Source organism: Macrotis lagotis, chromosome 4, assembly GCF_037893015.1.
Source record: "Macrotis lagotis isolate mMagLag1 chromosome 4, bilby.v1.9.chrom.fasta, whole genome shotgun sequence".
Taxonomy (NCBI): domain Eukaryota; kingdom Metazoa; phylum Chordata; class Mammalia; order Peramelemorphia; family Peramelidae; genus Macrotis; species Macrotis lagotis.
This window is the reverse complement of record NC_133661.1, coordinates 115,056,458-115,084,437: the sequence shown is the minus strand read 5'-3', so window position 1 is coordinate 115,084,437 and position 27,980 is coordinate 115,056,458. Positions and strand designations below refer to the sequence as shown.

The 27,980-nt window shown below is 42.5% G+C and overlaps 1 protein-coding gene across 1 annotated transcript in view; it reads left to right on the top strand.

Annotated features, from left to right (window-relative positions):
• Positions 1 to 27,980, top strand: part of PAX2 (paired box 2) — a 97,920-nt gene that overhangs the window by 27,963 nt on the left and 41,977 nt on the right. The window contains exons 7-8 of the mRNA XM_074236207.1: positions 12,592 to 12,677; positions 13,672 to 13,791. Of these exons, the coding sequence (XP_074092308.1) occupies positions 12,592 to 12,677; positions 13,672 to 13,791 (206 nt within the window). The remainder of the gene's footprint in view (positions 1 to 12,591; positions 12,678 to 13,671; positions 13,792 to 27,980) is intronic.

Sequence of the window (27,980 nt, the reverse complement as noted above, 5' to 3'; positions counted from 1 at the left end):
CACATTTCCTCTTAATTTTTAAACCTATGCATATCTTAAAGTCAAATTAATCCATATGCTTTCAATTCATTCTTACAAGCTCATCTGAACTGTCCCCCCCCCCCCGTCAGTCCCATAGTTCACCCAGCTTAGAATTCTGTTTCTGCCATGATCACCAAGGGACATATTGAAGGGGGACTTGACTCTTTTCCTTGATGTAAGTCTTAGAAGGCCTGGCATATACCCCAAAAGACTACCTTCTTCAATCATACAATAGGAATCTGTCATCTATCAAATGATTAGAAATGTTTATAAAGTTATGTATAATTATAGCCTCTAATTCTTTGGGCAGGAAGGGGAAAACTTTGTATTTTTTAAGTTGGCAATAGTAGGTCACCTGAAGGACTTCAAAGGTGGGGCTGGATAGGACCAGTGCATCCCCAAGATTAATGAAACACTGGTTGGCTGGCTGCTTGCAGCCTTCTACATCTCTCCAGAAAGAAAACCCAGAGCAACTCTCTGGGTTCAGCTTCTGCATCCTTAGCCTGTTAACTTGATATTTATGGTACACTTGGCCAAGTCCCATGACTTTGGTCTCCTAATAGGCTTCTATGAGGCTGAGATTTCAATAGAAAACATTTGGTGGGTACCTACTATGTTGGGGTAGGCACTAGGTGTGATACAACAATGAAACTAAACCATGAAGAGATGGGAAAAGGTATGTCTACCTACTTAAAAGAATTGTTTGGATCACTCACTATACTATGATTTAGATAGATAGATAGATAGATAGATACATACATACATACATACATACATACATACATACATAGATATATAAATAGTATTATAGATTATATGGTCATTGAGGACAAAAACTGTATCTTTCTCCATCTTTGTATCCCCAGCACCTAAAAAAACAGGCACCAAATAATTGATCTTTGAATTGAAAAATAATACAATCCCTGTCCTCAGGAAACTTACAATCTAAGAAGGGGAATAGAAAATATAAACAAATGAGTCTTATACAAGCTTAGCCATAATATGGCCAAAGGAGAGCTACAAATAAAATTTTCCAAGAAAATATGAGGAAGGAAAGGTTCTATTTAGCTTGGGGATCAAGAAGCTTTCACTGAAGATTTCCTGGAGCTGGGTCTTGAAGGTAGAAAAGGATTCCAAGAAGCAGGGAGGTAAAGGAAGTATGGGATGATGCCCAGAGGTAGGAAAATTGAAAATGAAATCAAGGAACAGGTAGTAATTTAGTATGACTGAAAGGCAGAACATATGAAGGGAGAAAATGGAAAAATAGAAAAGTCTATTGTAGTCAGAATTTAGAGGTTTTTGGTGAGACAGCCCCTTCATATCATATCTTGACTAGGCTATGGTGATTTTAGGCCAAAGAAAGACATTAGAAGGTTGGGCAGGGGCCCTGGTTCCAAAGTGAGTGACTGACTAGTACCTATTTTAGTGATTTTTGTTTGACCAAAGGCAATATAACCACACTAAAGAAATGCTCTTACCTGGCTAGCCCCCTCTCCAACTATATGTTCCTAACTTTCCCAATTTTTGTCATTGTTGTTCAATCATTTCAAACTCTTTATGACCCCATTTGGGGGTCTTCTTGGCAAAGATACTGGAGTGATTTCCCATTTTCTTCTCCAGCTCATTTTATAGATAAGGAAACTGAGGTTAACCTGTATTTGAGTCCACATTTGAACTTGGGTAGATAAGTCTTCTTGATTCCAAGCCTAACCTTTTATTCACTGTGCCACCTAGCTTCCATTTTCTCAAGGATTTGACCAATTAACAAAATTGTATAGGCACTGTTGTAGTCTGGGATCACTGCTCTCCCTTAAGAAGCTGACCATCTAATTGAGGAAACAAGTCAAAAACATATTTTTCATATAAAAAAGACAACACAAGAGACTAATAACAATTTGGTATAATATAAGAATGATAGAATGAGGCATTAATTCTCAAATGAGTGGCCAAGTGTTATTGCAGTCCAGAATAAGAAGAGATCACCATGAGATAGAGCTGTCTGGAGATTTCATAAGTGAGGATTAGACTGGACTTGAAGGAAGGGAAAGATTCCATTCAGCAAAAGAAAGAGAGCAAGATTTTCCAAGCCAAGGGGTGGAGAAAGACAAAAACCAAAACATGAGACAGGAGGTTCAAGGCATGTTCAGGACAGTGACATTTCTAATTTTACTCCAGGGAGTTTAATAAAAGCTTTCTCTTTTAGTCCTAGGATAATGATATCTAACTAATACTGCCTATTGAATAGTATCAATAGAAAAATTTTTATAGAGGTAAACTTTGCTAACAATGCTCAGAGGCCTATTATTATTAGCCTACTACCTACCTACTATCTACTACTGAAGACTTTTACTAGTTTTCTCTTCCTTCCTTTCTTCTAACTTATAAATTTCTGTTCTTGCATTTTAAAGCTTATCTTTTTGACCATGATCCAAAAGAAATATTTTTTTCCATATCAATTGCTATATCTAACAAATTGCCAAAATTTTCTGCTTTCCTCTGCATTGTTGTTGTTTTGTTGTTTATCTTTCATTCTGGGAAAGGATCAGTGATATCAGGAGGTTGATGTCTTGACTTGGAAGTGAACTTCATTTCCCTCTTAAAAGCCCTATTCCAATCACTTCAGAAAGTGAGTAGTTTGGTGGTTTGACAGAGTAGTCAAAGTACTTCTGAGTCAGAGGATCTGGCTTCAGATCTTCCCTCTGACCCTTACCTGTGTGACCTCAGCTAGTCATAATTTAACCTCCCTGGGTTTTTGTTTCCTCATTTTAAAATGAGGGGGTTAGATAGCATCCAAGGTCCCTTCTAGATTTAGTTCTGTGATCCTTCGAATGTACATGTCTAGGTGAGGTGGGTGTTATACCGTATGCCAACCTCTCTCTTGCTTCAGAGGTTACCATTTCATGCTGTACACCTGTCTTATTACTTAAGGGTACACCCTTCCCTTGTCAGGTGCACACACATTCTCACACATGTGCATTTCAGTTCTATTCTTTTTAAACTGTGAGACACAATTTAAATAGCCTAACAATGTCCCACAAAGATGCTGTTGCCTTAATAATATAGATGCTTATAATTTCAAAAAACAAAGGATATTGAAAGGAGTTCCTATATTTTTTGAGACAGCTTTTCCTCCAGATGGCCAAGTTCAGGGTTTGGCATGTGCACACACTCACACATATAACATACACATATACATATATCTATATCTAAATATATTTTATACCCACAAGATAAATATCTCAGATTTATGGGGAAGGGTGATCAGAGAAGTCTTAATATATGGAAACATCAGGAAGGAAAGTTCACAAGTAGAAGGAGGTATTTGAGTAAAGTTCATTGGAAGTTGAAATACTAAGAAGTGTAGGTGGGAAGAGAGTACATTACAGGAGTAGTAGATGACCTAGACAAAGACCCAAAGGTGGGAGATTGACTGTCACGTCTAAGTAATGGCAAGTAGGTTTATTTGAACAGATCACAAAGTTTGTGAAGAAGAATGCTTAGATGACAGGCTGGAGCCAAGCTGTGATAGAGTTTAAATGCTAGCCAGAGTGTTCTGTATTTTATCCTCAAGGCAATAGAGAACCATTGAAGTTTTTTGAAAGACTGATCAGAAGTTAAAAAATTAGAAGTTAGAAAGAAGAGTGGGTTTGATGGTGGGAAGATAGCAAATTCTGTTTGGGATATATTGAATTTGAGATGTCTATGGACATCCAAATGAAAACATCTAATAGAAAGTTGCTGATATAGGATTTGGGGCTCAGGAAAGAGATTAGAGCTGGATATACCTAGAAGTGTGTGTGTATGTGTGTGTGTGTATGTGTGTGTGTGTGTGTGTGTGTGTGTGTGTGTGTGTGTGAGAGAGAGAGAGAGAGAGAGAGAGAGAGAGAGAGAGAGAGAGAGCCAGCATATCTTGGGGGAAAATGTCACAAAGCCAGACTCAATATGGAATTGGAAATCTCATGAAAATAGGGTATTAATTTTCATAATAATCCTTCAAAAGATCATGATTTTGTTGACTCACCCTACCTAGGTAGGATTTCACCTTGCCAGACAGCCTAGACAGAAGAGCTATGTCAGATGATTTGGGAAATTGCTACAGCTTTCCCCCACCCCCAATCATCATGGGGCATGGTCAGTCTTCTGGTGCTGGAAATGTAGGAGTAGAGAGTGACTGCCCCAGGATACCAGTCCATTGCAGGGTCAGGATCTGAAGACTGTCCAGCTTGGTAGGTCCTGTCCAGGTTCTTGCTTCAAGAACTCAGTCATGTCCATGCCATGATGTGGCCCCAGAGCAGAATTTTAATGCAGAAGAATAACTTACATTTATATAGCAATTTATGGTTTGGAAAGTAGTTTTTAAATACTGTCTTCTTTGATTCCTACAACAGTCCTGGGAGGCAGATTATGCAAATATTATTAGCCCCAAATTACTGAGGAGCACACTAAGACTTAGAAAGATTAAATGATTGGCCTAAGATCCCACAGATAATAAACTCAAACCCAGTTTTTCTGATTCCAATCTAGGGCCCTTTCCACTATTCTACAGCTATATACTTATGTATAGTCAAGGTTGGAGCTGAGATGGGAAGGTGGGAAGGATAACTGGAGGTAAGGTGAATGCAGATTGCATCTTAAGGCTCCAGAGGAGAGTATAGGATGATGGATATTGGACCTTAGACTTCTGAGAGAATAATATGGTAGGAATGATACATTTTAATGACCAGGGAGGAAGGCATTCTGGTGGGAAAGGTATGATATTGAGGTTCTTGAGCTTGGCAGTGTGGGGTGAACATTATAATGATTCTGAGGGGCAGCAAAGTAGGTGCCATTTCCAGTAGAAAATGCTGGGGAAAATAATCTCATGATGCTTTTGTTGCTTAGGGAAATATGGCTAGGGTGGGTTGCTTTGGAAAGGCCCCTGTGGACTCAGAGTAGAGGCAATTACGTAAATTAGTCAAAATCTCCTTGGCCTCATGAGTCACAGCAAGTTTTGTTGTCTGGGATGATCTTGACTATGGATTTCCAAAACATGGATTCACTGAGTAAAATCCCTACTGTCTGTTCACTCTCTTGAAGCAATCATACTTCAGGATCAGCAAGCATAGGGGACCAGCTGGTCAGAAGCAGTGTTGGTATGCCCTTGGATTTGCCAATTCAGAATGGGTTTCTCTCTTTATCTCCCTCCTCTCCTCCTCTTTCTTCTTGTTCTTGTTCTTGTTCTTGTTCTTCTTGTTCTTCTTGTTCTTCTTGTTCTTGTTCTTCTTGTTCTTGTTCTTCTTCTTCTTGTTCTTCTTCTTCTTCTTCTTCTCCTCCTCTTCCTCCTCTTCTCTATTTTCTCTCTCCCCACTCTCTCCCTTTCTCTTCTCTTCCTCCTTTCTTCTCCCTCTCTTCCTCTTTCCTCTCCATCTCATTTCTCTTTTCTCTCTCTCCCTCTCTTTTTCTCTCTCTCCTGTTTCCTCTCTCTCCTCCCTTCTGTCCTTGCTCTCATTTATTTATGCATATATAGATAGATAGATAGAGTTAGAGTTACAGATGTCAATTATAGATAGAGAATATATTAACCTGTTCTTCTGAGTCCCCCCTCATCCCTCCTAGTCTATGTTCTGTGCCAGTTGCTACTGTGTCTCACGGCTTTGAAGGAGAGCATCAGAAAGTTAGTTTTCATGGGAAGAGGACAAACCGGTTCTGTCTAATTGCTCAAGCTTACAGAAGCTGTGGTCAAGACTGGCAAAGTCCTCATGATACACTCTTACTGCCATCACCTGGTTTCCTAGTTAGAAACAACCTAGTTAGCCTCCAAGGTTCCTTCTAGCTCAATATACACAATCATCTGAATGATTCAGAATGCAACAGACATTGACAGACTAGAAGGAAAATTTGAGAATATGTTCTCCTGCTCTTCCATGCTCCATGTCTTCTCTTTTGGGCTTCCACAAGGAGGCACAGAAGCATTGTTTCTTAAAAACCCTAATAGTCCAAGGTCTGGAAAAGATGCTACTGGATGCCACCTCAGTCTGAGGTGAGATGTCACTTCAATGCTAACAGGACCTCTTCTTGTCCCCTCCTCAGGGAGAGGTTTCACAAGCCATTTATTATAATATAACATCATGCAATATAATATCATACATAACATAACATAATATGATGGGTAGGTTAACTTGGAAACCCTGAGGCGGACTGTGGATGGATGGATAGATGAATAGATACATTTGTACTAAGTATACATACATTATATCACTCTATTGATTTGTAAAAAGTTCCTGGTCTGCCTGGCTGTAATGAGATTTTTGAACTTTGCGTGGCGATCAATGAGAGGAATATTATTGGCCTGGAGAATTGATATACCTGCTCTCGGTGGCTTGTTCTGCTCCCAGGCTGCCCCGGCCCCCCAGGTGTACGATTCCAGCAGACACTTAACCTTTTTTACAGTGTCATCAGGCTAAAAGGAATCTAATAGTGACACAGGACTTGTGCTCAGCACTCTGGCACTATTGCTTTCCTGTCACAAATAATTTATAGCCTTCTATTTCCATCCCTATGCCTGCACCCCAGCTCTACCTCCTGCTTTCCTCCGGCTCCGGGGAATCAATACACTCACATAGCCACACTGCTACTTCAGGGTGCAGACCAAGAGAGTCTGAGACAGTGAGACAGACAGAGGGGAGAGACAAATAGACAGATTCCCCCCCGCCAATAATAGAAACTGAGAAAGACAGAAAGCAAAGTAAATGAGAGAAATTTATGACTTATAAAATATATTAATTTGAGAGGAGAAATGGGGAGAGACAGAGAGAAAGAGACAGAGAGAGAGACAGAGAAACCAGATTATATTCCTAGGCAAATTCTTAGAAGTTTGAGCTATTTCTCTTCAGTGTTAATTTTAAAAACTTATTATGAGACAAATGGTATTATTTCAATGTTCATTAGAAGTACTGAAGAATTTACCTGTCTATATACTCATAAGGATCTTCTTTGGAGACTTGGCTAGGAAGTGGGTTGCCCTATCTAAACATCTAGACCTCCCTTGAGTATGACTCTTCATTACCTTCCTTAATACCAGCTGCTACATCTGCCTCCCAGCCTTAGATGAAGCCCCAGCAACCAATGAGCAAGGGCTGGGGTCAGAGCCAACTCCTAATCTCTACAGCTCTTCTCTCTAGGACAGAACCTCTAGGTCCAGGCCATTCCACCTTGCCTCACCTTCTCAGTTTTCTATTCTCTATGTGTTTCATAAATCCCTTTTGGGGGAATCTGTCTCCAGGCAGACGACCCTTCTCTCTTTATCAGGGCTTTCAATAGGGTCTGTAATGTGATGTGGTCTACGGCTAGTCCTCACTAGAAGAGAAGCACCCTGCCTGACCTAGAATGCACGAGTAGGAAGGGTCTAGATGTATGAAAGGCTTTGAGAGCCATGACTGGTAGTTAATCCTGAGTTGAGGTCCATGCTAGTTTTCCAGTCTTCTAGGGAGAAGATCTGAAGTGAAGACGGTATAGAAGAGAGAAAAGACACAGAGCATTTATTTAGTTAAGCCTTCATAGAGAGGGAAGGAAAGGATGATGGAGAAGGAAGGGCTGACAACCCTTCTCTGATAGAGACAGAGAGTTTCTTATGTATGCCCTCTAATAAGGGGGTGCAGGGGGAGGGAGGAGGAGGCAATAATAACTTACTCAACAAGAGTATCCTAGGTCCTAAGATTTAAGATTTGACCTGCTGAGTGGGAGTGGAGCACTCTGGAGATCTAGCCTTTCTGAAACCAGGAATGAGTATGTCTATGTCTACATGTATATTGTGTATGTGTGTGTGTGTATACACATGTGAGCCAGTTTGGGGGCACCTTATATATTTCATACTATTTCAAGCTGGAAAGGATCTTAGAAATCATCCTGCCCAAACCATCTTCTATCTGTAATAAGAAAACTGAGGACCAGGGAGTTTCTGGTGGTGGAGCACAAAGTAGGCAAGCCAATGAACTTCATTGCTCCACTCTTATTCCTTTCAAAGGTATAGAAATGAAGTAGTGCCATGCTGTGGAGAGAACACTTGGTTTATTTAGAGTCTTGGATTCCAACCCTGATTCCTTCTTCCTATCCATATGACCCTGAGCAAGTTATTTAAATTCCCTGAGTTTTCTCATCAGTAAAATGAAGGAGTTGGACTAGATGACCCCTAAATTCCTTTTCAGTCCTAAGTCTGTAATCTTATGACCTATACTTGTTCCTTGCATTGCTCTTAGTTGTTGCATTCTTATCCTGGATACAAGAAGGAAATGCTTGGCCTTTAGGGTTTATTTTTTCCCAAAACTGCCAGCTCTTAAGTATCCTGAGATCAGCCCCAGGGACCGAGTGCCCGCTGGGTTGGTGGCATAGACACCAGGACTATTAGTAACCCGACAGCAGGAGCCCCAACCAACTCCTTTACCACGCACCACCAAACTGCTGTCGGAGAATAGTGATTTTCCATCACTTTCTGACTCAGCTAAATCTGCACTAGTGGCCTGGGGGTCAGAGGCTTTGGGTAACAAAGACAAGCAGCCCAGCAAGGAGAGCTCTATCTATGCTAAGCTTTGCAACTATGTCTTCTCATAGACTCAGCATTTCTTACTCTTGGTCCATAGCCCCTCAGCCAGTCTTTATTACAAACCCAGAGACCTTAGGGCCACCTAGGATCCCCATTGTTAGACTTCGGAGCCTTTTGCTTCAGTGTTGGGAACAACTTGCCTTGACTGTTCAGCAATCCTTTTATCCATTTCACATTTACTCCCTGGGATACTCCCCACCCTTTTCTATCTTCTTTAGGCTCTCAAGCCTATGTCCAACTCCCTTTAACTCAGCAGATGATCTAACCTCTTTCCTTGAAGAAAGGTCATTTGAACTTCCTCATTTAGCCTCCTTACAATAAAAAATATGTTTCTCTCTCTCTCTCTCTCTCTCTCTCTCTCTCTCTCTCTCTCTCTCTTTCTTTCTTACCATTCCTGAGTCTTTCTTCCACTCTGAGTAAGATGTTTCCTTTCTCTCCAATGTGGAAACCCTTGTCTGATGATTTTGATTCTATCCCCTCCCACCCTCTCTCAGGCCTTATTCTATTACTCTTGCATAATCAAGAATTCCCTCTCTCCACTGTCTCTTCCCATTCTCCCAACAAACATGCTCATACCTCTCTTAATCTGAAAATAAAACCAAAGCCAAAAACTCCAACTAACCTCTTTCCCTCCATTCTTCTCTTCCTTTGTACAAGAGCCAATCTCTTTCCTTTTATTACAGAACTTTTCAAGTTTCCTTTCTCTATTGCCTCACTTCCCACTCTCTCCTTAACCCCATGGAATCCAAAATCTATACTCACCTCTCCCAGTGCTACTAAAGTTCCATTTTCCAAGATCCTCACTGAACTCATTCCCATATCTTTTTTTTTATTCCTTATCCTATTTGCCTATTGTATTTAACATTGTAGGCTACTTCCTCTTTCTTGATGCTCCCTTGACTTCCATGATGCTATCCTACCCAGTTCTCCCTTATCTGTCTTTCATTGACTTCATTTCTCATCTACTGTCTTAATATGGACGTTCCTAATGATTCATATGTTAGCCTTCTACTCTTCTAACTATACTCTTTCCTTCTGAGATGTCATCCATTTTGATGACTTCAACTATCATTTAAAGAAAATGCAAGGACAGGAAGAGGGATAGAGACTGAATCATCTGTGATTTCCTATGTGTGATTTCCATGTGTGATTTTGCACCTCCCAAAAGAGGAAATTTCTTCTCCCAGTGCAACTCATAGGCTTAGATAGTTACCTAGAGTAGTGCTGTCAAACTCCTCTAAAATGAGGCCACTAATCTGTACATAAGGATCCCTGAGGGCCTGGTATTGGCTTGGTTTTAAGATATATTGAATATGTTTCATTATATTCTTATTTATTTTTAAAAATATTTCCCAATTACATTTCAATCTTGGATTATACTTGAGAGTGTTTCAGGCTGAATATAGCTGGCAGGCCATGTTTGACACCTCTGGCCCAGAGCCCTGAGAGGTTAAGTGAATTGCTCTGGGTCACCCAGTGAGTATGTATCAGAGGCATGCCTTGACATCATGTCTTCCAGGCTCCAAGGCCATCTCTCTTTCCACCACTGGCCAGGCTGAGTCTTTCCCTCGAATACAAATGATCTCTAAATTTACAATTCTAGCTCTGCTCTCTCTTCTGAAGGGCCAGTATTAGATATTTAATGGCCCACTGAATATCTCCACCTCAATATCCCAACCCCACCTCAAACACAACATGTTTAAAAATCAAACTCATCATCTTTCCCTCTTCCTGATTTCCCTCTTTCTGTCAATAGTGCCACTAATCTCCTACTCACCCAGGCTTGAAACCTCAGAATTATCTCTGATTCTTCCTCTCCCCTCCCCTCATCTAATCAGTGACCAAGCAAGTTCTGTGGATTCTTAGTTTTGAGATTCCTCTGCAATGTTTGTCTGATCTGCCCTTTTCTTTCCTTGCCCATTGTCAACACATTAGTCCAGACATTGTCAGCTATTGTCTATTCTATTACAAGAGCCTATCAACTCCTGGGCTCTTTGAGCTCCAATCTATCCTACACTTTGTTGGAAGATTCATATTTCTAAAGCAATGTTTGCTCTCATTCTCCTTACCCCAACCCTTCAAAGACTCTTCACTAACAGCCCCACACTTTGAAGGATAACACTGTATTCCTCTTCTTCCAGAAAGCAATAGATTTAGATCATATGAGAAAAAACACCCCATGTATACTCCTGCCATTTGCTCTACTTCCATTGCCCTTCTGCTCCTCCTTTCTCATTTTAAAATCAAGGACACAAATACTTTTAGAGTAGGAAGATTCCCTTGATAGTTGATAATCCCTTTTTTAATAAATAAACTAGCAACCAAAGAAATTAATAACTGCAGGTGATGTACCAGTCTCAGAGACCCCTGGAAGCAGTGGATGCAAGTACATGCCATCATGCTTGACCCACCACCCCTGCAAGGTTTGTCATCTAAGTCATATACCACCTTCAAGATCCAACTTAGTTCTTACCTCTTCTTTTTTTAGTTATTTCCCAAATGTATCAATCTGCAATGTTCTCCCCATTCCATAAATGCCTCTATTTCATTAATTTGGTTTTATCATAAACTGTTTTGTGTTTTAGATTATCTTTTTATCCTACTTCCCAAATAAGTCCCTTAAGGAGAGTATTTATCCTTGTTTTTCCCCATCCCCTAGCATGCTGCTCTACAAATCTCAGATGCTCAATTAATATTAATTTCCAGAGTCTTACACATAGTAGGTATAATTTTAATTCAGCTGATAACCCTGGTTTATTAAGTTAAGACCAATTCACCTGAAGAAGTCCCAGGAAAAAGTAGTAGTTTTATTGAAAAAAAGTTTTCCCAGTGCACCTGATTTGTCCATTGTTCTGAGGAACCTTTCCTTAAGCATTGGTTCTTAGGTGGATCTTTCATACTGGTGGTCAGACACATTGGAAACTGGAATCATCCTTCAAACTTGAGACTTCTGTTTCCCTTTCCTTTGAGTCAATTCACCAAGCTCCAACCAAAGCTTTACACATAGTAGGCACTCAGTATATGTTGGATGAGTTGAACAGAACTGAATTCATGGAATCATAGAATTTAAGACTAGAAGGAATATAGAGATTCATTTTTTGGATATTGCCTGTTTTATCGATGAACAAATAGACCCAGGGAGATCATTCAACTGAGTAAACTGATATGAATGGCTACCTGGGGAAAATTTTTTCTCTAGGTAGAGGTTGATCTTTCCTCATGGATCCAGACCGAAATTCTGGTCTGTCTGAACTCAATAGGTAGGAGCAATAATAGGACAACTTCCTCTGGTTAAGGCTTCACCCTGGATCATGTGTGATCTTTCAGCCATTAGACAAAGGGTCAAGAGGGTGGTTCTCACCTGTGAATCATCCTTTGCTCTCTTCTTACTTTCTACTAAGCAACCCTTTCTGATCCTCTGGAAATATCCTGGCTTGTCCTTTGTAGCAAGGGTGCCTTCCTTTATGCCTCCTCCATGTATCAGAGCACTTTCATGGGGATGAAGCTTTCTTGTTGTCTTTGGCATCCTCCCCCTCCCCAATTCCTATGTGTCTTGTTTACTTAAAGGCTGGGGATGGGGAATGTGGAGAGGGGGAGGAGAATGGGTCTCCACCACAGAAAGTGCAAGTCCCCCCCCCCCCAAGCTCCTAGAATGGGAAATGTTAGCTACTGTACCATGCTGTGCTATATAGGGCCATTGCCTGGTCTGCCTTTTCTATCTTTGCTGCTGAAATGAAGCTGCAATTTGGATGGTGCCCAGGGGTAGGACAGAATGCAGATTGCTTCCTCACTGAGCTACACTAGATTGGATTGGCAGAGCCAACGGGAGGGAAAACTTGCTCCTTGCAGCAGTCAGGGCTGGGCAACTGGGAGCAGATGGATGAGAGGGAGCTAAGATACTAGGAAGAACAGAAAAAAAATCAAAGCCAGTGGCTGGGCTTGGCTGGACTAGGGTCAACCACATTTCTGACTTGACCCACTGTTTGTTGCAGGATCATCCGGACCAAAGTTCAACAGCCTTTCCACCCAACCCCAGATGGGACAGGGACAGGAGTGACAGCTCCTGGCCATACCATAGGTAAGAAGAGAAGAGGACTCAGGGGATGGAGAGACAAATCTTAGATCCTGGCAAATCCCAAGGTGATGCCAGTGAGAGATATCCCTGTGAGCTGCAGGAAAGGGAGAGCTGTAACAGAACCCCATAGAGATGGGCAAACTCCCCTGCTTTCCTCAGAGGGCACAAGTAACATAGGATTTCCCTTTTAGAAAGCTATCAAATGGATCTTCTCCTTTATTCTTTTTCTTTCCCCTCCTTTTTCTCATCACCTTTCTTTGCTTTTCTTTTTCCTTCCTTTTCCTCCCATCTAATACTGTCCCTTTGTTTCACCCTCACTTACCCTTTTCCCTTTTATTCCTTCTTCCTGCCTCATTTACTCCTTTTTTTCCCTTCTCTGAATTTCTACTTCCTTGTTTTTTTAACTTCTTTCCTCCTCCTTGTCTTTCCACATTCCTATCTCTCTCATTCTTATTCTCTAACCCTCTTTCTAGATCTATATCTTTCTGTCTCATTTTCTCTCTGTGTTTTGGATTTCTCCCTCTCCATCCCCTTTTCTGTTTGTCTGAAGTCCAAGAAGTTGAAATTTGAAGGGTAAGAACTAAGGGGAAAGGTGTTTATTTGCTCCAAGGTGATTTCATCTGGCCTAGGAAATGGGGCCAGGCTATGTGTAGAGGTATCTGTAAACTGTATATTACTAAACTTTCTATCTTTAGTTGAATTTATCTTGACATGCCTTGTACCCCTCCTGTAATCCTGCAATATCAAGAGAAATGTCTTGTCTCTGTGATGGAAGGACTTAGTTTTGGGTTCAGGCCATCATTATTATCATAGAGTCAGTTGAAGAATTTAATGGGGTTGAAATGTAGCAATGTAGGGAGGGAGGAAGGCCCTTATTTAGCAAAAGAAAGAAGAAGAAAAGACTGTAATTCACCTCTGAATGCTGTCCACCTGATTTGGGGTTCTGCCTAAGACTGAAGCTGCTCTCCTAACAACCTTTCTACTTTGCCTTATCTAGTTCCCAGCACGGCCTCCCCTCCTGTTTCCAGCGCCTCCAATGATCCTGTGGGCTCATACTCCATCAATGGAATCCTTGGGATTCCTCGCTCCAATGGTGAGAAGAGGAAACGTGATGAAGGTAGGGAGGAGGATAAAGGCTTGGCCTCCTCTTTGCGTGCTTTGTCCCTGGGCACCAGGCTCCGGTTTCTGGCCTGGCCTCGCAGCTGCTCTTTGGTGAGATCAGTTTTAGTAGTGAAGCCTGGTCCCCCCACTGCCCTGCTGGCTCCCAGACAGAGGTAGGGTACAGGCTCTGCCATCAGCTCCACCATCTGCTCTCCTACCATTGGGACTCACCCTATCCTCATTTGATTCTAGGTGGAACAGGAACCATTTACCTTGAGAAGGCTTAGGGGGCAGAAGTCAGTACCAGAGATCCTCTTATTTCCTTCTATTTCTTTTACCTGACCCCAGACTGTTAAGATTGGGGAGGCTGTCATCCACAAGAGGCCCTGGTGTTCTTTCTCTATGACACCCGGAAAACTTTCTTATTTAAGCAGTGGGGTTAGGGGGTGTCTTTCTTAGCCCCATATGAAGGGGTTACTACTTTCATTTGCTTGAGGCACTTCCAACACAAAGTCAAGTTAGTAGGGGGAAAGAATAAGGAAGAAAAGAAAACTGGAAGACATTTTAATTCTTTCTGGGACTGTTTCCCATTCCTCCCTTTGGCAAAGCCATTTATTTACACTTTTAAAGGCTAGAAAATTGTGGATTCTTTGTGAACAGTTGAGTTTTCTGGGTCTAGATGCTACTCTTAGAGACCCAGACTTAGCAGAGACCCTAATCCTGGGACTCCACATTTCCCAAACCTTTTCTATATAATCCCATTGTATCTAAAACCTGGTGGGAAGGCTATGTGTATAAGAGCTCTGGGTTCCAGACTGAGGGAATAGTGTATGTGAGCTCCCTAAATCTGAAGGGACAATGCATGTGAAAACTTCAGGCTGAGATGGTTCTATGTGAGGATTCTAGGCTGAGGGGACAGTATATGAGAATCTCCAGACTCTAGACTAGGGGAAAATCTACAGGAGGGCCTCAGGCTATGAGGGTAGTATGCATGAGGGCCCTAGGCTGATGCGCCAATGTGTCAAGGATTTCAGACCCCAAACTGAGGGGACAATGTGTAAGCTATGAGCACAGTATGTATGATAGCCCCAGGATGAAGGGACAGTGAGTTTAAAGCCTTCAAGCTGAAGGAAGGGACAGTATGTTTGAGGACCCTGGACCCTACTCTAAAGGAACACTATATATGTATGTATGAGGGCCCCAGGCTTCAAGCTAAGGGTCCAAAATATGTGAGGGCACTTTGAGTATCATAGTGAAGAACACTGTGTATAAATGCCCCAGGCAAAGGAGATAGTGTATGTGAGGCCCCCAGATTTCAGGCTGAGGGGACAGTGTGTTTGAGGACCCCAGGCTGAGGGGACAGTATGTGAGAGCCCCAGGCCTGGCAAGATAGTGATGACCTGGTGCTGGACTCCTTCCAGGAGCCCTAATGGCCTCGTTTCACAGGGAAACAGCTTGTCTGGCTCTATTTCGCCTTCTTCTGAAATATCCAAACCCATTTGGCTGCCACGGGCTACACCACTCAGTAAATTTCATTTTGGTTGTTTTGGCGCTGACGGAGCTGCATTAGGGTTAGAGGTGGTGAGAAAAAGGTTCCCACCCCCAAATCTAACCTGGGCAGAGTTATATATGGAGAGGGAGGGCTTGTATTAGAGCAGAAAAGGAGTATATATCCATTGCCTCTACCAAGCCTGGGGAAATCTCATTCTCTTCCAAGCCCGACTAAGGGCTTCCAAGATGAACTGAGAGATTTTGAAGTCTATTTCAAATCATTGTCTCTCTTATCCTCTTTAGTTCCAGGAATCTGCCAGGAAAGCATCTCCCCTCCCTTCCATATATTGAAGTCTGAGTTAATTGGTGGGGGGTTGGAAGGTGTGGAAGAAGATAGGGATAAACCATGGAACCATTTTCCTTTCCCCAATAACTCCTAACACTGCTGGGATGGATTTTGAATGGAACTTCTCTCTGCTCTTTAGGCAGTAGTAGACTGAACCAATTTGCAGCAGGATATGGGAAAGACGGAAGAGTATAGTCACTGGATGTTAGTCCTGGTTGATACAGACTACTTTTCTCCCTGGAGAACTGACCATGTTTGTTCTCTCTCTCTCTCTCTCTCTGTCTCTGTGTCTCTTTCAGATCTCCCTTACTCTAGAACAGGGACACCTATAAGATGAGTAGATTTCAGGGAAATCTATGATCTTGGATGAAAGAAATTACATCTTTATTTTCATTTACCTTTAACTGAAGTTTATTTCCTTCAATTATGAATGTAGACATCAAACATTATTATTCTAAGAAATCCATAAACTTCTTAGGTTGCCAAAGGGTTCCTTGATTTAAAAAAAAAAGTGAACATAATAAGATGGTTTCCCTCCTGGTGTGGAGAGAGAGCTTCCATGGGGAGGCTCAGTGTCCCTCAAATGCAGTCCTCTCTGTAGGATTTCCTCTGAGCTTAGTAGCACTAAAGTGATCCAGTAGGAATAGAGAGGAGAAAGTGGGGGTAATTCTCTCCCAACCTACAACATGCAAACAGTTCTAGCCTGTGTTAGGTAGCAACACAGATGATTAAGAAGAGAGCAGATAATTATATGTCAAGATGATGTAGCCCAACTCTCCAGCCAGGCAAAGGTAGCAAAGCAGCCCATAGTCAGGCTGTACAAGGGGGACTAAGGGAGGGGCTTCTCTGATGCCCAGGTATATCTGAGTGTTTCATCTACTGGGTCTGATGGGATAGAGGACAGAGGCAAAAAGGAGAGCAGATCCTGGCAGAAATATGGTAGTGGTGGGGGAAGGGAGTGGAATAATTTAAGTATCCCATTCCCCTCCTAGTTGCTCTACAAGAGACCACCTTGGTCTCCATCTGGCTTGGGGCATAATTGGCATTTTCCATGAGGGACCACCCTGGGTCCAGAGTAGATCAACTAGGCTGAGATTAGGAGCACCAGTCCCTGGGGGCAGACCTCAAGGAGCTTCCTCTTGGCTTAGAGGAGGTTGATTTTCCCCTCCAGCCCTGCCTCTCAGTACAGAGCAACCCATTCTTCAGCTCTAACAATGTCACAGGGGTGGGCATGAGCGAGGACAATTCTTGCGGTATGTGCCGGCGTTATTGGAGACAATCTCAGCAGGAGTTATTGGTGTTCACAGTGATAATACCCAGAGCATTATTGGCATTGGCACTCATAATATGGACAGTGTTATTAGAATCTACAGCAATCATAGCTGTGGGATTATTAGTACAGGACCTATCAGCTTGGGCTCTGTGGGAGAGAAGTGATGTCAGAGTATAGTCAGAAGCCTTTTGACCAGGCCTTCAATGGACTGCTGTGGGAGGTTGCCAGGATAGAGATTTGGGATATGTGACAGCCATCCAGGAGCTCAATAGGAGATTGGGGTGGTGGTGGTGGGGAATTCACTCTTAAAGGGTGCTATGATGGTATGATCCAGGGCAAGTCTGGAGTGATGGTAAAGCAAGGGGTCAGTTGGAGTGTGTCTATCTGTGATTCCAAAAAGGCAATGTACCCGATTTACTGCCCTTGAAACATTCATCTTAAAGCATCCAATTAATACTGGTTCAGTTGGATGGGTAGGGGGCTTCCTGGGGCTTTTGGTGGCACTATAAGGATATATAAGAATGTGAATTTTATCATTGTGATGGGGGAGTGGGCTTACATTGACCAGTGCTCCTTTTACATCTTTTTCCAGTAATTTCCAACTGGGTTTCAGAAGATCGTTGTACATTAAGTGTTTGTTTAGTTTTGCTTTGTTTTGTACATTAAATGTTGCTGCAGGTAGCTTGAGAAAGGGAAAGTAAGTCACAGAGTAGAGCCAATGGATCTGCTAGAAAATCCTAATGAGGTCTCATGTCAGTGTGTGTGTGTGTGTGTGTGTGTGTGTGTGTGTGTGTGTGTGTGTGTGGAATGAATGCGTGTTTGTGTGTGTATATGTGTGTGTATGTGTATGTGTGATCCTTCCAAGTATGAGGTTGCCAGAGGCCAGAAGTTTACACTGAATTAATTAGACACCCAATGAATTGTGGTGTCCAACAAGCACAGTTATGCTTAGTGAGTTGTATGGCTGCAAATGGCAGATTCCTATCAGTTTCTTTAATATCTCCCTTCTGATTTGGATGAAACTGTAGCCTGATAAAGTCGTTTATTTTCTCAGCAAGCTTTTCACTGAGACGTCCCTCTGGGTGTTGTGCTGGTTGACTTAGAGCAAGCAGGGAGATTAGGATGTGGACAGGAGTAACGTCTGAGGCTTCTGTCTCAGGGTGTGTGTTTGGGGGCAGGGGGAGCAGGAAGAGGTCCCCAGCTGAGGGGGAGGGGGAGGACTACAGAGCAGAGGGGTGGATCAATAAAGTCCAGCAGACCTGGACCAGCCTCACTCCCTGTCCCTAGAGCCCAGTAGTTTCTGAAAGTGGCTGGAGGCCTGTGCAGGCTTTTTTTATTGGCAGGTAGTTATGAATGTATCTGGGAGTAAGACTGTGAGGAGACGCCATGAATTTCAAAGGCATAATGGACAGAACCATTGAAAAGAGGGAAAGTGAAGCTTTATTAGACAAACTTCCTTGAACATAGCCCTCTCAGTCCTTCTATGTCCAGGCTCTTTGTTGGAGAAAGTTGCCATGGTCAGGACTAGTGTGATAAAAATTTCTTATACACAGAAAATTTAGCTCTTATCCATCTGGATCTGCTGATAAATATTTAATTGATTCATAGTTGCACTTTTAGGTCTATTGTAAACATTTTTAGGTGTAAATAGGTAGTAGTATAACGTAAAGCATACCAGCCCTGGAGTTATAGTACCAAGATTTAGACTCTACCTCTGATTGCTTACTTTCTGTGAAGTAATTTAACCTCTCTGAGACTCAGTTTACCTCATCTGAGCCAGGGTACATATAAAATGAGGGGACTGAATTAGACAACCTATTCCTTCCCTTCTAATTAACATCTACATTAAACAGATACAAAATACTTTTTGAGATGACTGAGTTAAACTTCCCTGTCCTATATTTCTAAATTTTTCTTCATGTCCCCTGCCTTTTCCACTTCCCTTCTGGTCTCAGTGGAGTTTCACTGGTAGTGACACTAATTCTTACGTCTGTACCTTTGATCTTATTTCCCTCTCATCTTGTCCAGAGCTACTAGAATGTGGCATGGTATAAATATAGAAAAATTTGGAACCAAATGACTTGGGTTCAAATCCCTATTCTGCAACTTATTATCCAGGTAACTTTGGGCAGTTCACTTCCCTTCACTGGATTTCAGTTTCCTCATCTATGATATGGAGGGGTTGAACTAAATTGATCTTTCTGAAGTACCTTCTGGCCCTAAATCTATGTTCCTATATTTCTTTATGCTTGACCCATCAATCATTCCCTGCCTTATGTTTCTTTTTGGGGGGCAAGGCAATGGAGTTAAGTGACTTGCCCAAGGTCACACAGCTAGGTAATTATTAGTGTCTGAGGTTGGATTTGAATGCTGGTCCTCCTGACTCCAGGGCTGGTGCTCTCTCCACTGTGCCACCTAGCTGCCTCCCACCTTATGTATCCTAAATCTTCACCCCCTCTAATGATTCCTTCTCCTTGACCTACAAACATTCTCAAACACCCTCATTCCTTTCTCCTATGAAAACCTTCCCTTGACCTATCCCTCAAGCTATCCCTCAAACTCTCTTCTCTCCTTAATCTTTAAATTTCTGGAAAGAGTAGTACATATTTGCTACTCCCATTTCTTTTCCATTCACTTGATGCTTAGCTCCCAGAAGTCTGGCTTCCATTTCCACCACTCTGCTGAAACAGCTTCTCCATCTCTCTCCATTTATCTTTCCTTGACTCTATTTGCCTCTGTCTCTCTGTGTCCCTGTCTCTGTCTGTCTATCTCTCATCTTCTCTTTGAGAGTGAACCTCCCTATCTCATCCAGATTGATCCCTCTGAAGAGCAGAGAAGCATTAGTTTTTTCTGTTTCTAATGTGAGCAGTTGCCCCTCTCTTGGCAACCTAGTAGCCAGAGCCCTGAGGGTTTACCATACTGGTGCCTAACTTGGTGTGGAAAACTTAGCCCCTATCTCAGCATAGAACTCCCCAACTCAAGTGATCCACCAGCCCTAACCTCCTTCCCCAATAGCAAAGATTAACAGTGAATCACTACTGCACTTATCCCTTCTTCTTGCCCTACTCTGTTCCTGCAGCTTTAGTGACACTGCATTTTGTGTTTCCTTTCCATCTTTCTGACCCGTTCTACTCTGTCTCTGTTATGGATTCCTTTGCTTCATCTAACCTTTCAAATTAGGTGTCCCACAAAATCTGTCCTCAGCCCTCCTTTTCCTCTCTTTTACAATCTTCTCTTTTATTGTTCTCAACCACTCCTGTGGAGTTAATTAACATATCTACAGTATGTGGATGACTCCCAAATTTCTATTTCTAGCTTCAGCCTCTCCTCCAAGCTCCAGTCCCATATTTTCAACTGCCTGATGGATGTTCTTCTAGCATCCCAAACTTCACAGATATAGAAAAGTTCAATTAGCTTCCTTCCCTCAAAATCTCCAAGTCATCACTTACTTTACTCTTTACATTTATTTGTCAATTTATACTGTACATAATATTCCTGCTTAGTTCCTCTCTGAGTGCTAGCATGAGTCCTTAGTACGTACTTCTTCCCTACATTTCTAATGAGTCTTCCTCTATTTTTCTTCTTTTCCTTTGCCATGGCAGCCACCCTAGCTCAAAGTCTCATCATCTCTTAAGTTTTTAAATTATTTTAACTATTGTAAGTATTATAATTAACAAAGTGCCTGGCCCATAGCAGACAATATATAATGTTTATTTTCTTCCTTTTCCCTCTATTATATAGCCTTCTAACTGTTCTTCTTACTTCAATCTGTCCCTTTATTGTCCTTCCTTAATCTACTTAATATAACCATCCCTACTATCATTCATCAATTCAAAAATTTTCAGCAGTAGCTTATGACCTCCAAAAAAGACATAGACAATGATAATTTGAGTAAAAGTGAGTGTTTATATAGTGCTTTACAAATTTTAGCTCATTTGACCCTCATAACAATCCTAGTGCTATTATGGTCCTCACTTTACAGATTGGGAAAGTGAGACACAGAGCAGTCAAGACTCAAAAGTCAGTTTTCCTGATTCCAGGCTCTCCATTATGCTCTATCCACCTCTATCCACCTGCCACCTTACACTGACATTCAGGTCCTCTGTGATCTGATTCCAACCTATGTTTCCATTCTCAGCTTCTGACATTATTTCCTTTAACATACTTTATGCTCCAGCCAAAATGGATTCCTCTTTGTTCTGCACCCACCCCATTCACATCCTGCCCTCTCTTGTCTCTTGTCTTTGTTAAAGCTATCCCTCATACTTGGAATGGTCTCCCCTCCCTCTGACCTGCCCCCGCCCCATCTCTGTCTTTAAAAGCTCTCTCCTTTTATTAACACGAATCTACTGCCATCTCCTCCATCAAGTCCTTCCTGCTTCCTCCAGCTGGAGGTGATTATTCTATCCTCAATATTCTCATCTCTCCAGTGTCCCTATCGTGTTCTGTCTTGAATTATAGTTATTTGCATCCATGTCTTATTCCCCATATTAGATTATAAACTCTGAGGGGACAAGGACTAGGTTTATTTTATTTTTTGTACCCTCAGAATTTCTCATACTACTTTGCACATGGTAGGCACTTAATATTTTTGAATGAGGATGTCTCTGTCTCTCTCTGCCTCCCTTCCTATACATGATAGCTCGAGAAATGTGTGTTTATGTTCAGAGATCTATATATAATTTTGAGAGAGACAGAGGCAAACAGATACAGAATGAGACAGAATATGTGAATGTTTAAATCTTTTGTTGAAGAGTCTGCAGAAATATATCTTGATTGGGTAGAATTTCATTTATCTGAATAGTATGTGTCTGAACATATTTTGAGCTGTGAGAATGTGAAGAAAGGGGTTGTTCTTCTGAATTTGGGGATATGTTTCCTTGGATTGCATTTAAAATAACTTGTATAATTGTACAACTGGTTCAGGAAAACTCCTTAGCTGAGGGAGAGGGCAGTGGCATAGTTACTGAAGCAGTTAGCCATCACACGGGAATGTGTAGGCGGAGCATCAGACCCCAGATAGGTGACTATGACTCTTGCTGATTGGCAGTGAAAGGGGCATGGATTTTTTCACTTGCTAATAGAATGAGCCCTGTGAGAAGTTGGGCAGAGCCAAGTCTAAGATGGAGGGTACCAGGAAGAGGAAATGATCAGAGATGAAGAGAGGAGAAATACAAGACTGATAGCTCTAGCTTCAAGTTAGAGGGCAAAAAGCCAAATAGCTAGCTAAATTTGAATCTCAGATGAGGTTTGAGAGTATCTAGCTTATAATTACTATGGAGTTATAGAAGCATCCAGTTGTTCACTGGCTAGCTATTTTTTTTTTTGCATGATCACTTCTTGTACCCTCTGCATTATCTACTAATTTACTCTTGTCCCTATAAATAAATATCCTTGTTTAAAACTCAATCTGTCTAGTAGAGGAAAAAATAGGATTAGAATAGGGCAAGAAGGTATCAGAATAGTGGCAATAGTTGTTAGGGGAAGACACAGGATTAGGGGCCAGAATGCTGAAGAGACTGGTCAAAATCTATTACCTGTGAGGTGGTAGGAAAGCTGGGACTTAAAGGAGGCCTCAGACACAAGCTGCTATCTTAATTTGTGAGCCCTGGAAAGACCAGCTGCAGTGACCAGGTCAACCAAGGTTTTTGCCAATGAGACAGGATCTTTTCAAACTATGTGTGAGATTAGCAGGGGACATAGGTGATCAGGAGAGGACTTTGTTCTGCATATATTATAGGGGTGTTGATTTGCTAAGGACTTATCATGGGGCATGAATGTGTTCTGAGATTGATTGAATGAATGGATGAAAAGGTATTTATTTTGTCCAAAGCATTTTGTATTACCTACAGGACTCCACAAATTGTTGACTCTTCTGGAGCTTCCCTCCAGATATAAGCCTCATGGGACAGAATTGTGGAAACCAACATTGGGGTTCCCTGTCCCCCTTTTTTGTTTCCCAAATTCAAGCCCCATTTTGCCCTTTCAAGTAGAGTTTGCTCTTTCTGGATGTCAGGCTACCTTAAGGGATGTGTCTGTCTGTCTGCCTACCTGCCTGCCTTTCAGGATCTCTCAGTGTCTGTCTGTCTGTCTGTCTCTCATTTGCTCTAGTCAAAGTATACACTGATCCTGCCCACATTAGAGGAGGTGGAGGTTTGCATCTGGTCTGGACTTTAAGAGGTATGGGGATTGGGGCAACATGGTCTTGGGGGACCAGGGGACATCCTTTGGGCAATTAAGAGACCATCTAAGCAGCCAGGAAGCTAGGGAGGAGGAGAACCAGGCCTCCCTAGACTAGCAGGGAACTTTGGAATGTCTGGGACACAGAGTTCATCCCTGGCGGATGGGTTGAGGATAGGGGGGAGCTTGAAGTGTTGTAGTGGGCTGGTCGAGAAGAATGGGGTGCTGCCCACTATCAGGTCTGCCAGTGAAGGTGGTGGTGGGGGCACTTCTGCCAGCCTTTGGAAAAACAAAGAGCAGATCGGGCCGTAAAACAAAAGCAAAGGAGACTTGGAAGCCCCTGACAGCTCTAATTCATCACGGCCCAAGTTTTTTCCCGTGTTCCCATTATATTTGTTTGTAAAAGTGGAAATCAATTTTGAAGGTAATTTTCTGGAAAGAATGGAAGGGAGGTGGGAGGGCCGGATAAGGCAGAGATGGTAAAAGGAAAAATTTAGGCCAGGCACAGCCCAGGGGCAGCTCTTGGCAAGGTGAAAGAAAATTGCATATTCAATCTCCATCCATGAATCTCCCTCACTGCTGCCCGCCTCCTGCTTGAAAACAATGAAGCCTTTTCCCCAAAGCTGGGCAGGGCCTGACTATCAGCCTCACTTTAACTTCAGGGTCATTAATTCCCTGATTATTGAAGGAGAAGAGAGGGTTGCAGCATCTTCAGTTCCAAAGAGCTTCCTCTCACCCCAAATGTGGTCTGGCCCTGCTGGAGTGGGGGTGGGGGACAGCTTAACTGAGTGTTCTGGCCTAAACTGCAGTCTATGTTTGGGAACAGCAAGGGAGGGGGTGGGGGAAGGAATCGGGGGGAGGAAATGGGAGAGCCAACTGACCTGGGAAGGGGGGAGCTGGGAAGCTGGGAGGAGGGTTGGGAAAAGGCAGTCATTACTGCATACCTCTGTTGTGTTGTTATTGCAAATTAAAAGTAGCATGTTCCACTCCACAGCTATCTTTGGGGAGGGAGGGGCGCTCAGGGAGGTGGGGGATCTTATCATTGCTTCTTCAGCAGACCGGCGGCGTGGTGGTGGTGGTGTCACCGTGTGAGGTGACATTTGAATTTACAATTCCGCTGAGAAAAGCCATTAATTCACAAATTAACATTTCTCCCTCTCCCTCTCTCTTTAACACTCTCTCTCTCTCTCTCTCTCTCTCTCTCTCTCTCTCTCTCTCTCTCTCACATGGATGTGCAAGCAATTGAAAAGACAAAGGAAATAGCCTTAAGGAAGAGACTTTACTGCTAGTCTGTCTGTGCTGAGATTGCTCCCCCTGCTTCCAGATAGATAAACCAATTACCTGAGAGGCTCCGCTAGGCTCTTGCTCTGCTCCTGGCCGCCCCATCACACCTCCTTTTGTGGTTGGAGTAGACTCCAAGTAACTCATTAAAGGAAGCCAGTCCAGCCCTGGTCATTGAACCCCCACCCCTTGTTGGTGGAGGGAAGGGGATGGTTTAGAAAGAGGAAGGGGGGGACACTTCCCTAATCTAGGGGGTAGGAGAAAAGGTTCCAAGTGAAACCCTCTCGGATGGCACTAGGATCAAGAACAACAGCCTGCCATCTTGGAGTTGAAGTACTGGGGGAAACCTACTTTGGGAACTGTGGGTAAAAGTTGAGAGGAAACCTCTTCCCTCGGAGGGGGGATGTGTACAACTGCTTATTGGGTATGAGAGATGAGGAAAGGATTGGTTGGAGTGGTCAAGTCAGTAACCTGGGACCACCTGGCTTCAAGTGAATGTCTGTATAGTGTCTAGATTAGGATAAGTAATGTGTGTTTTTAGAGTAGAGAGGCTCCTGGAGAACAAATAATGTCTGTAATCACTGTGATGTTAGATTGTATTTAAAATATCAGTTCTTTGTGGGTGATCAGGAGTCACCCCTGGGGTTCCACAGTAACCCTGTATAAACAAGCTCAGTGAATTCAGAGACTTCTCAGAGTATTTCTCTGCATGGAAAGTCTTGCTGAACTCAAAGGATTACAGGATTTCAAACTGGAAAGGATTTTGGAAATGACTGAGTCCCATTTCCTCATTTTACAGAGGAGAAAACTGATGCTCAGAGAGGGCTCCAGTTCAGAGTAAGTAATTAGCAGAGTCTGGGTTCCAGCTCAGGTCTTTAGTTCCAGTTCTTTCTTCAAAATACCACACTAGAGAGACAGCACACTGCCTCACTTTGGGAGTCAGTTCCCTTGGGAGAAGTCCCAGGATGCCAATGGCTTGAGCATTAGATATAAAAGGACCACATTAGATAAACAAAATGAGCCAAGCAGCCAACATGCAGGATGGACTAAAGTAAGACTGGCTCCTGTCTTGTTTTTCTATGACCATATAAATAGATCTGATCCCCTTTTCCAACAAACTCCAAGAGAAGTTCAGGCCTGCCCTAGGGGAGGAGTTCTCTGACCTCTGCAGGGAAGGAAAGATGAGGTGCCCTTTGCATTCCAGGACCTCAAAAACCTTCCCTTTTCATGGAGTCTTCTCCCAGCCATTCAAAGGCACTGTAAGAAGGAGTTACTTTTGTGAATCCAGTACATGTCTGAAGTATGGAAGTGGAGGGGAATATACTGTTCTCAGCATCTGAAAGAGAAAGTTCTGTTCCTTACTACTGGAGTGACATTCTCCCTAACCTACCGTATTGTAGCATATTGGCAAAGGACAATCTAAGAAAGTAAATTAATATGGGTGCATCTCTGCCCTTAAGTATACAGGTATAATTCACAGAATTTTCATTTTGAGCCTTTTAATGTTTAGCACCTTCCTAATGTCCAATTTTAATCAGAGGGATGAGTTAGTATTTGATGTCTCCTATCAATTAAAATACAGAAAACTTGCATAGAATCATAGATTTAGAGGCAGAAGGAAGCTCAGAGAGACCATCTAATCCAAAGGCTCCATTTTATAGATGAGGGAAACTGAGACTCAAAGAAAGAAGGAAAGGGACCAACATAGCTAGTAAATGGGTGTAGAATTTTGAACCTAACTTCCAAGTCTGATATTCTATCCATACTAACTCAGAGTATAAATCCAGTTTTAATTTGCTAATTCTATATTTCCTATGGAATGTGGTGTATCAAGCTGCTCATGCATGGATTTTCCTTGATTTAACTTATATATTGCAAATTGTTTCACCTCTTTGGGGAATGTTCAACATTAGCCCACTATTGAACAATAGCTATAATAGAATCATAGTGATATTATGAGTCAGAGGACCTGGGTGTGAATCTCAACTTTACTTTTTGTGAATTTTTCAACCTCAGTTGCCTCAGTTTCTTAATCTGTAAAATTAGAGGATTGGGCCAGGTAATGTTTTAGGTGTATTCTAGATCTAATTCTAACTCTATCATCTTATTTGCCTCCTCATCTTACAGTTGAAGAAACCAAGGCTCAAAGATAGGGAAATTACTTGCCCAAGGTCACACAGTCAGGAGCAAAAGCTTGAATTCCAATTCATCATCTTCTAACTAAAAACCCAGTGTTCTTTTAAACTATACTATGCTATATATGCACACATACACATAAGTTTCTATTAATTCTGGCTTATATTTTATTAGCCTAACAAATAAAATTGATATAAACACATGCACCTCAGTTTATCTGGAGACCTTGGAACAATGGATAGAGCACTGAGTCAGGAAGATCTGAGTTCAAATCCAGTCTCATACTTTTACTAGTGTGACCCTGGGAAAGTCACTTAATCTCTATTTGCCTTAATAAAAACTGTAAAATGGAGATAATAATAGTTGTTATGAGGATTAAATGAAGTAATATTTGTAAAGCACTTAGCATATTTGACACATAGTAGGTGCTTAAGAAATGCTTCCTTCCTAAAGCACCGGCCCTGGAGTCAAGAGTACCTGGGTTCAAATCCAGTCTCAGACACTTAATAATTACCTAGCTGTGTGGCCTTGGGCAAGCCACTTAACCCCATTTGCCTTGCAAAAACCTTAAAAAAAAAAAAAAGAAATGCTTCCTTCCTGCCTTCCTTCGCCCATCCTTCCATATATATATATGAAAACACAGGGTTATGCCTCAATGCATAGAAATGTATGCTGGGAGGCAAACCTTATTCTTTCAGGAACCTTGACCAAAGTGCTAACCACCTCCTACTTCAGCTGATCTGTATGAAAAGGATAGAGAAAAGATTAAGACTGAACTGAGAAAAAAGCATCTTGAGACCTAGAACAAAGAACCAAAAAAATGGGGAAAATTCCCAGGATTAATAAGCATGACATTTGTATGACAAGGACATACTCAAAGATCACAAACACACCAATGTGTGCCTCCAGATGCTGGGAGAAGGGGGTGCTAAGCCTTGGCTGAGGCTGTCTGGAGGGGTCCACAGCACCCACCCCCAATCTGACACACTGTCTTGCACAGTCACATCATATCTAGTCCCTGGTTATCCTTACCTAGAAGCTTCCCTCCAGCCTTGCTCATAGGCATCTAATCCCCTTCCCCCATCCCACAAGGGCATGGATCTAGAAATCTGCTGCCTCAGCTCTGCCCTTTCTCCCCGTGCGTCTCTGGACTGGAGGAGGGAGGAGTCCAGGGAGCTGAGGCTGGCCCCCTAGGCATTGCCGTGCTGCCAGGGAGAGGGAGCTCTCCTCTTTGTCTACCTCCTCATCCTCAGACCAACCGGCCAGGGCCAGGGGTGGGCAGGTTGGCTGGCAGGGATGCTATTTAGTCCTGCCAGATTTAGGGAGAAGGTAGGCAAGAGAAAGAGAGAATTGTCCTCCATTGGAGAGTACAGCCAAGGGCCGGGCATTGCCTTGGAGGCCTGGTCATCTCTTGGAGAGGACCCTGGAGAGGGAGTCCCCTTTTGACTCCTGGGGGCCGGAGGTTTGGGGAGCTCCCCCGTTCCAGTCAACCTGGGGA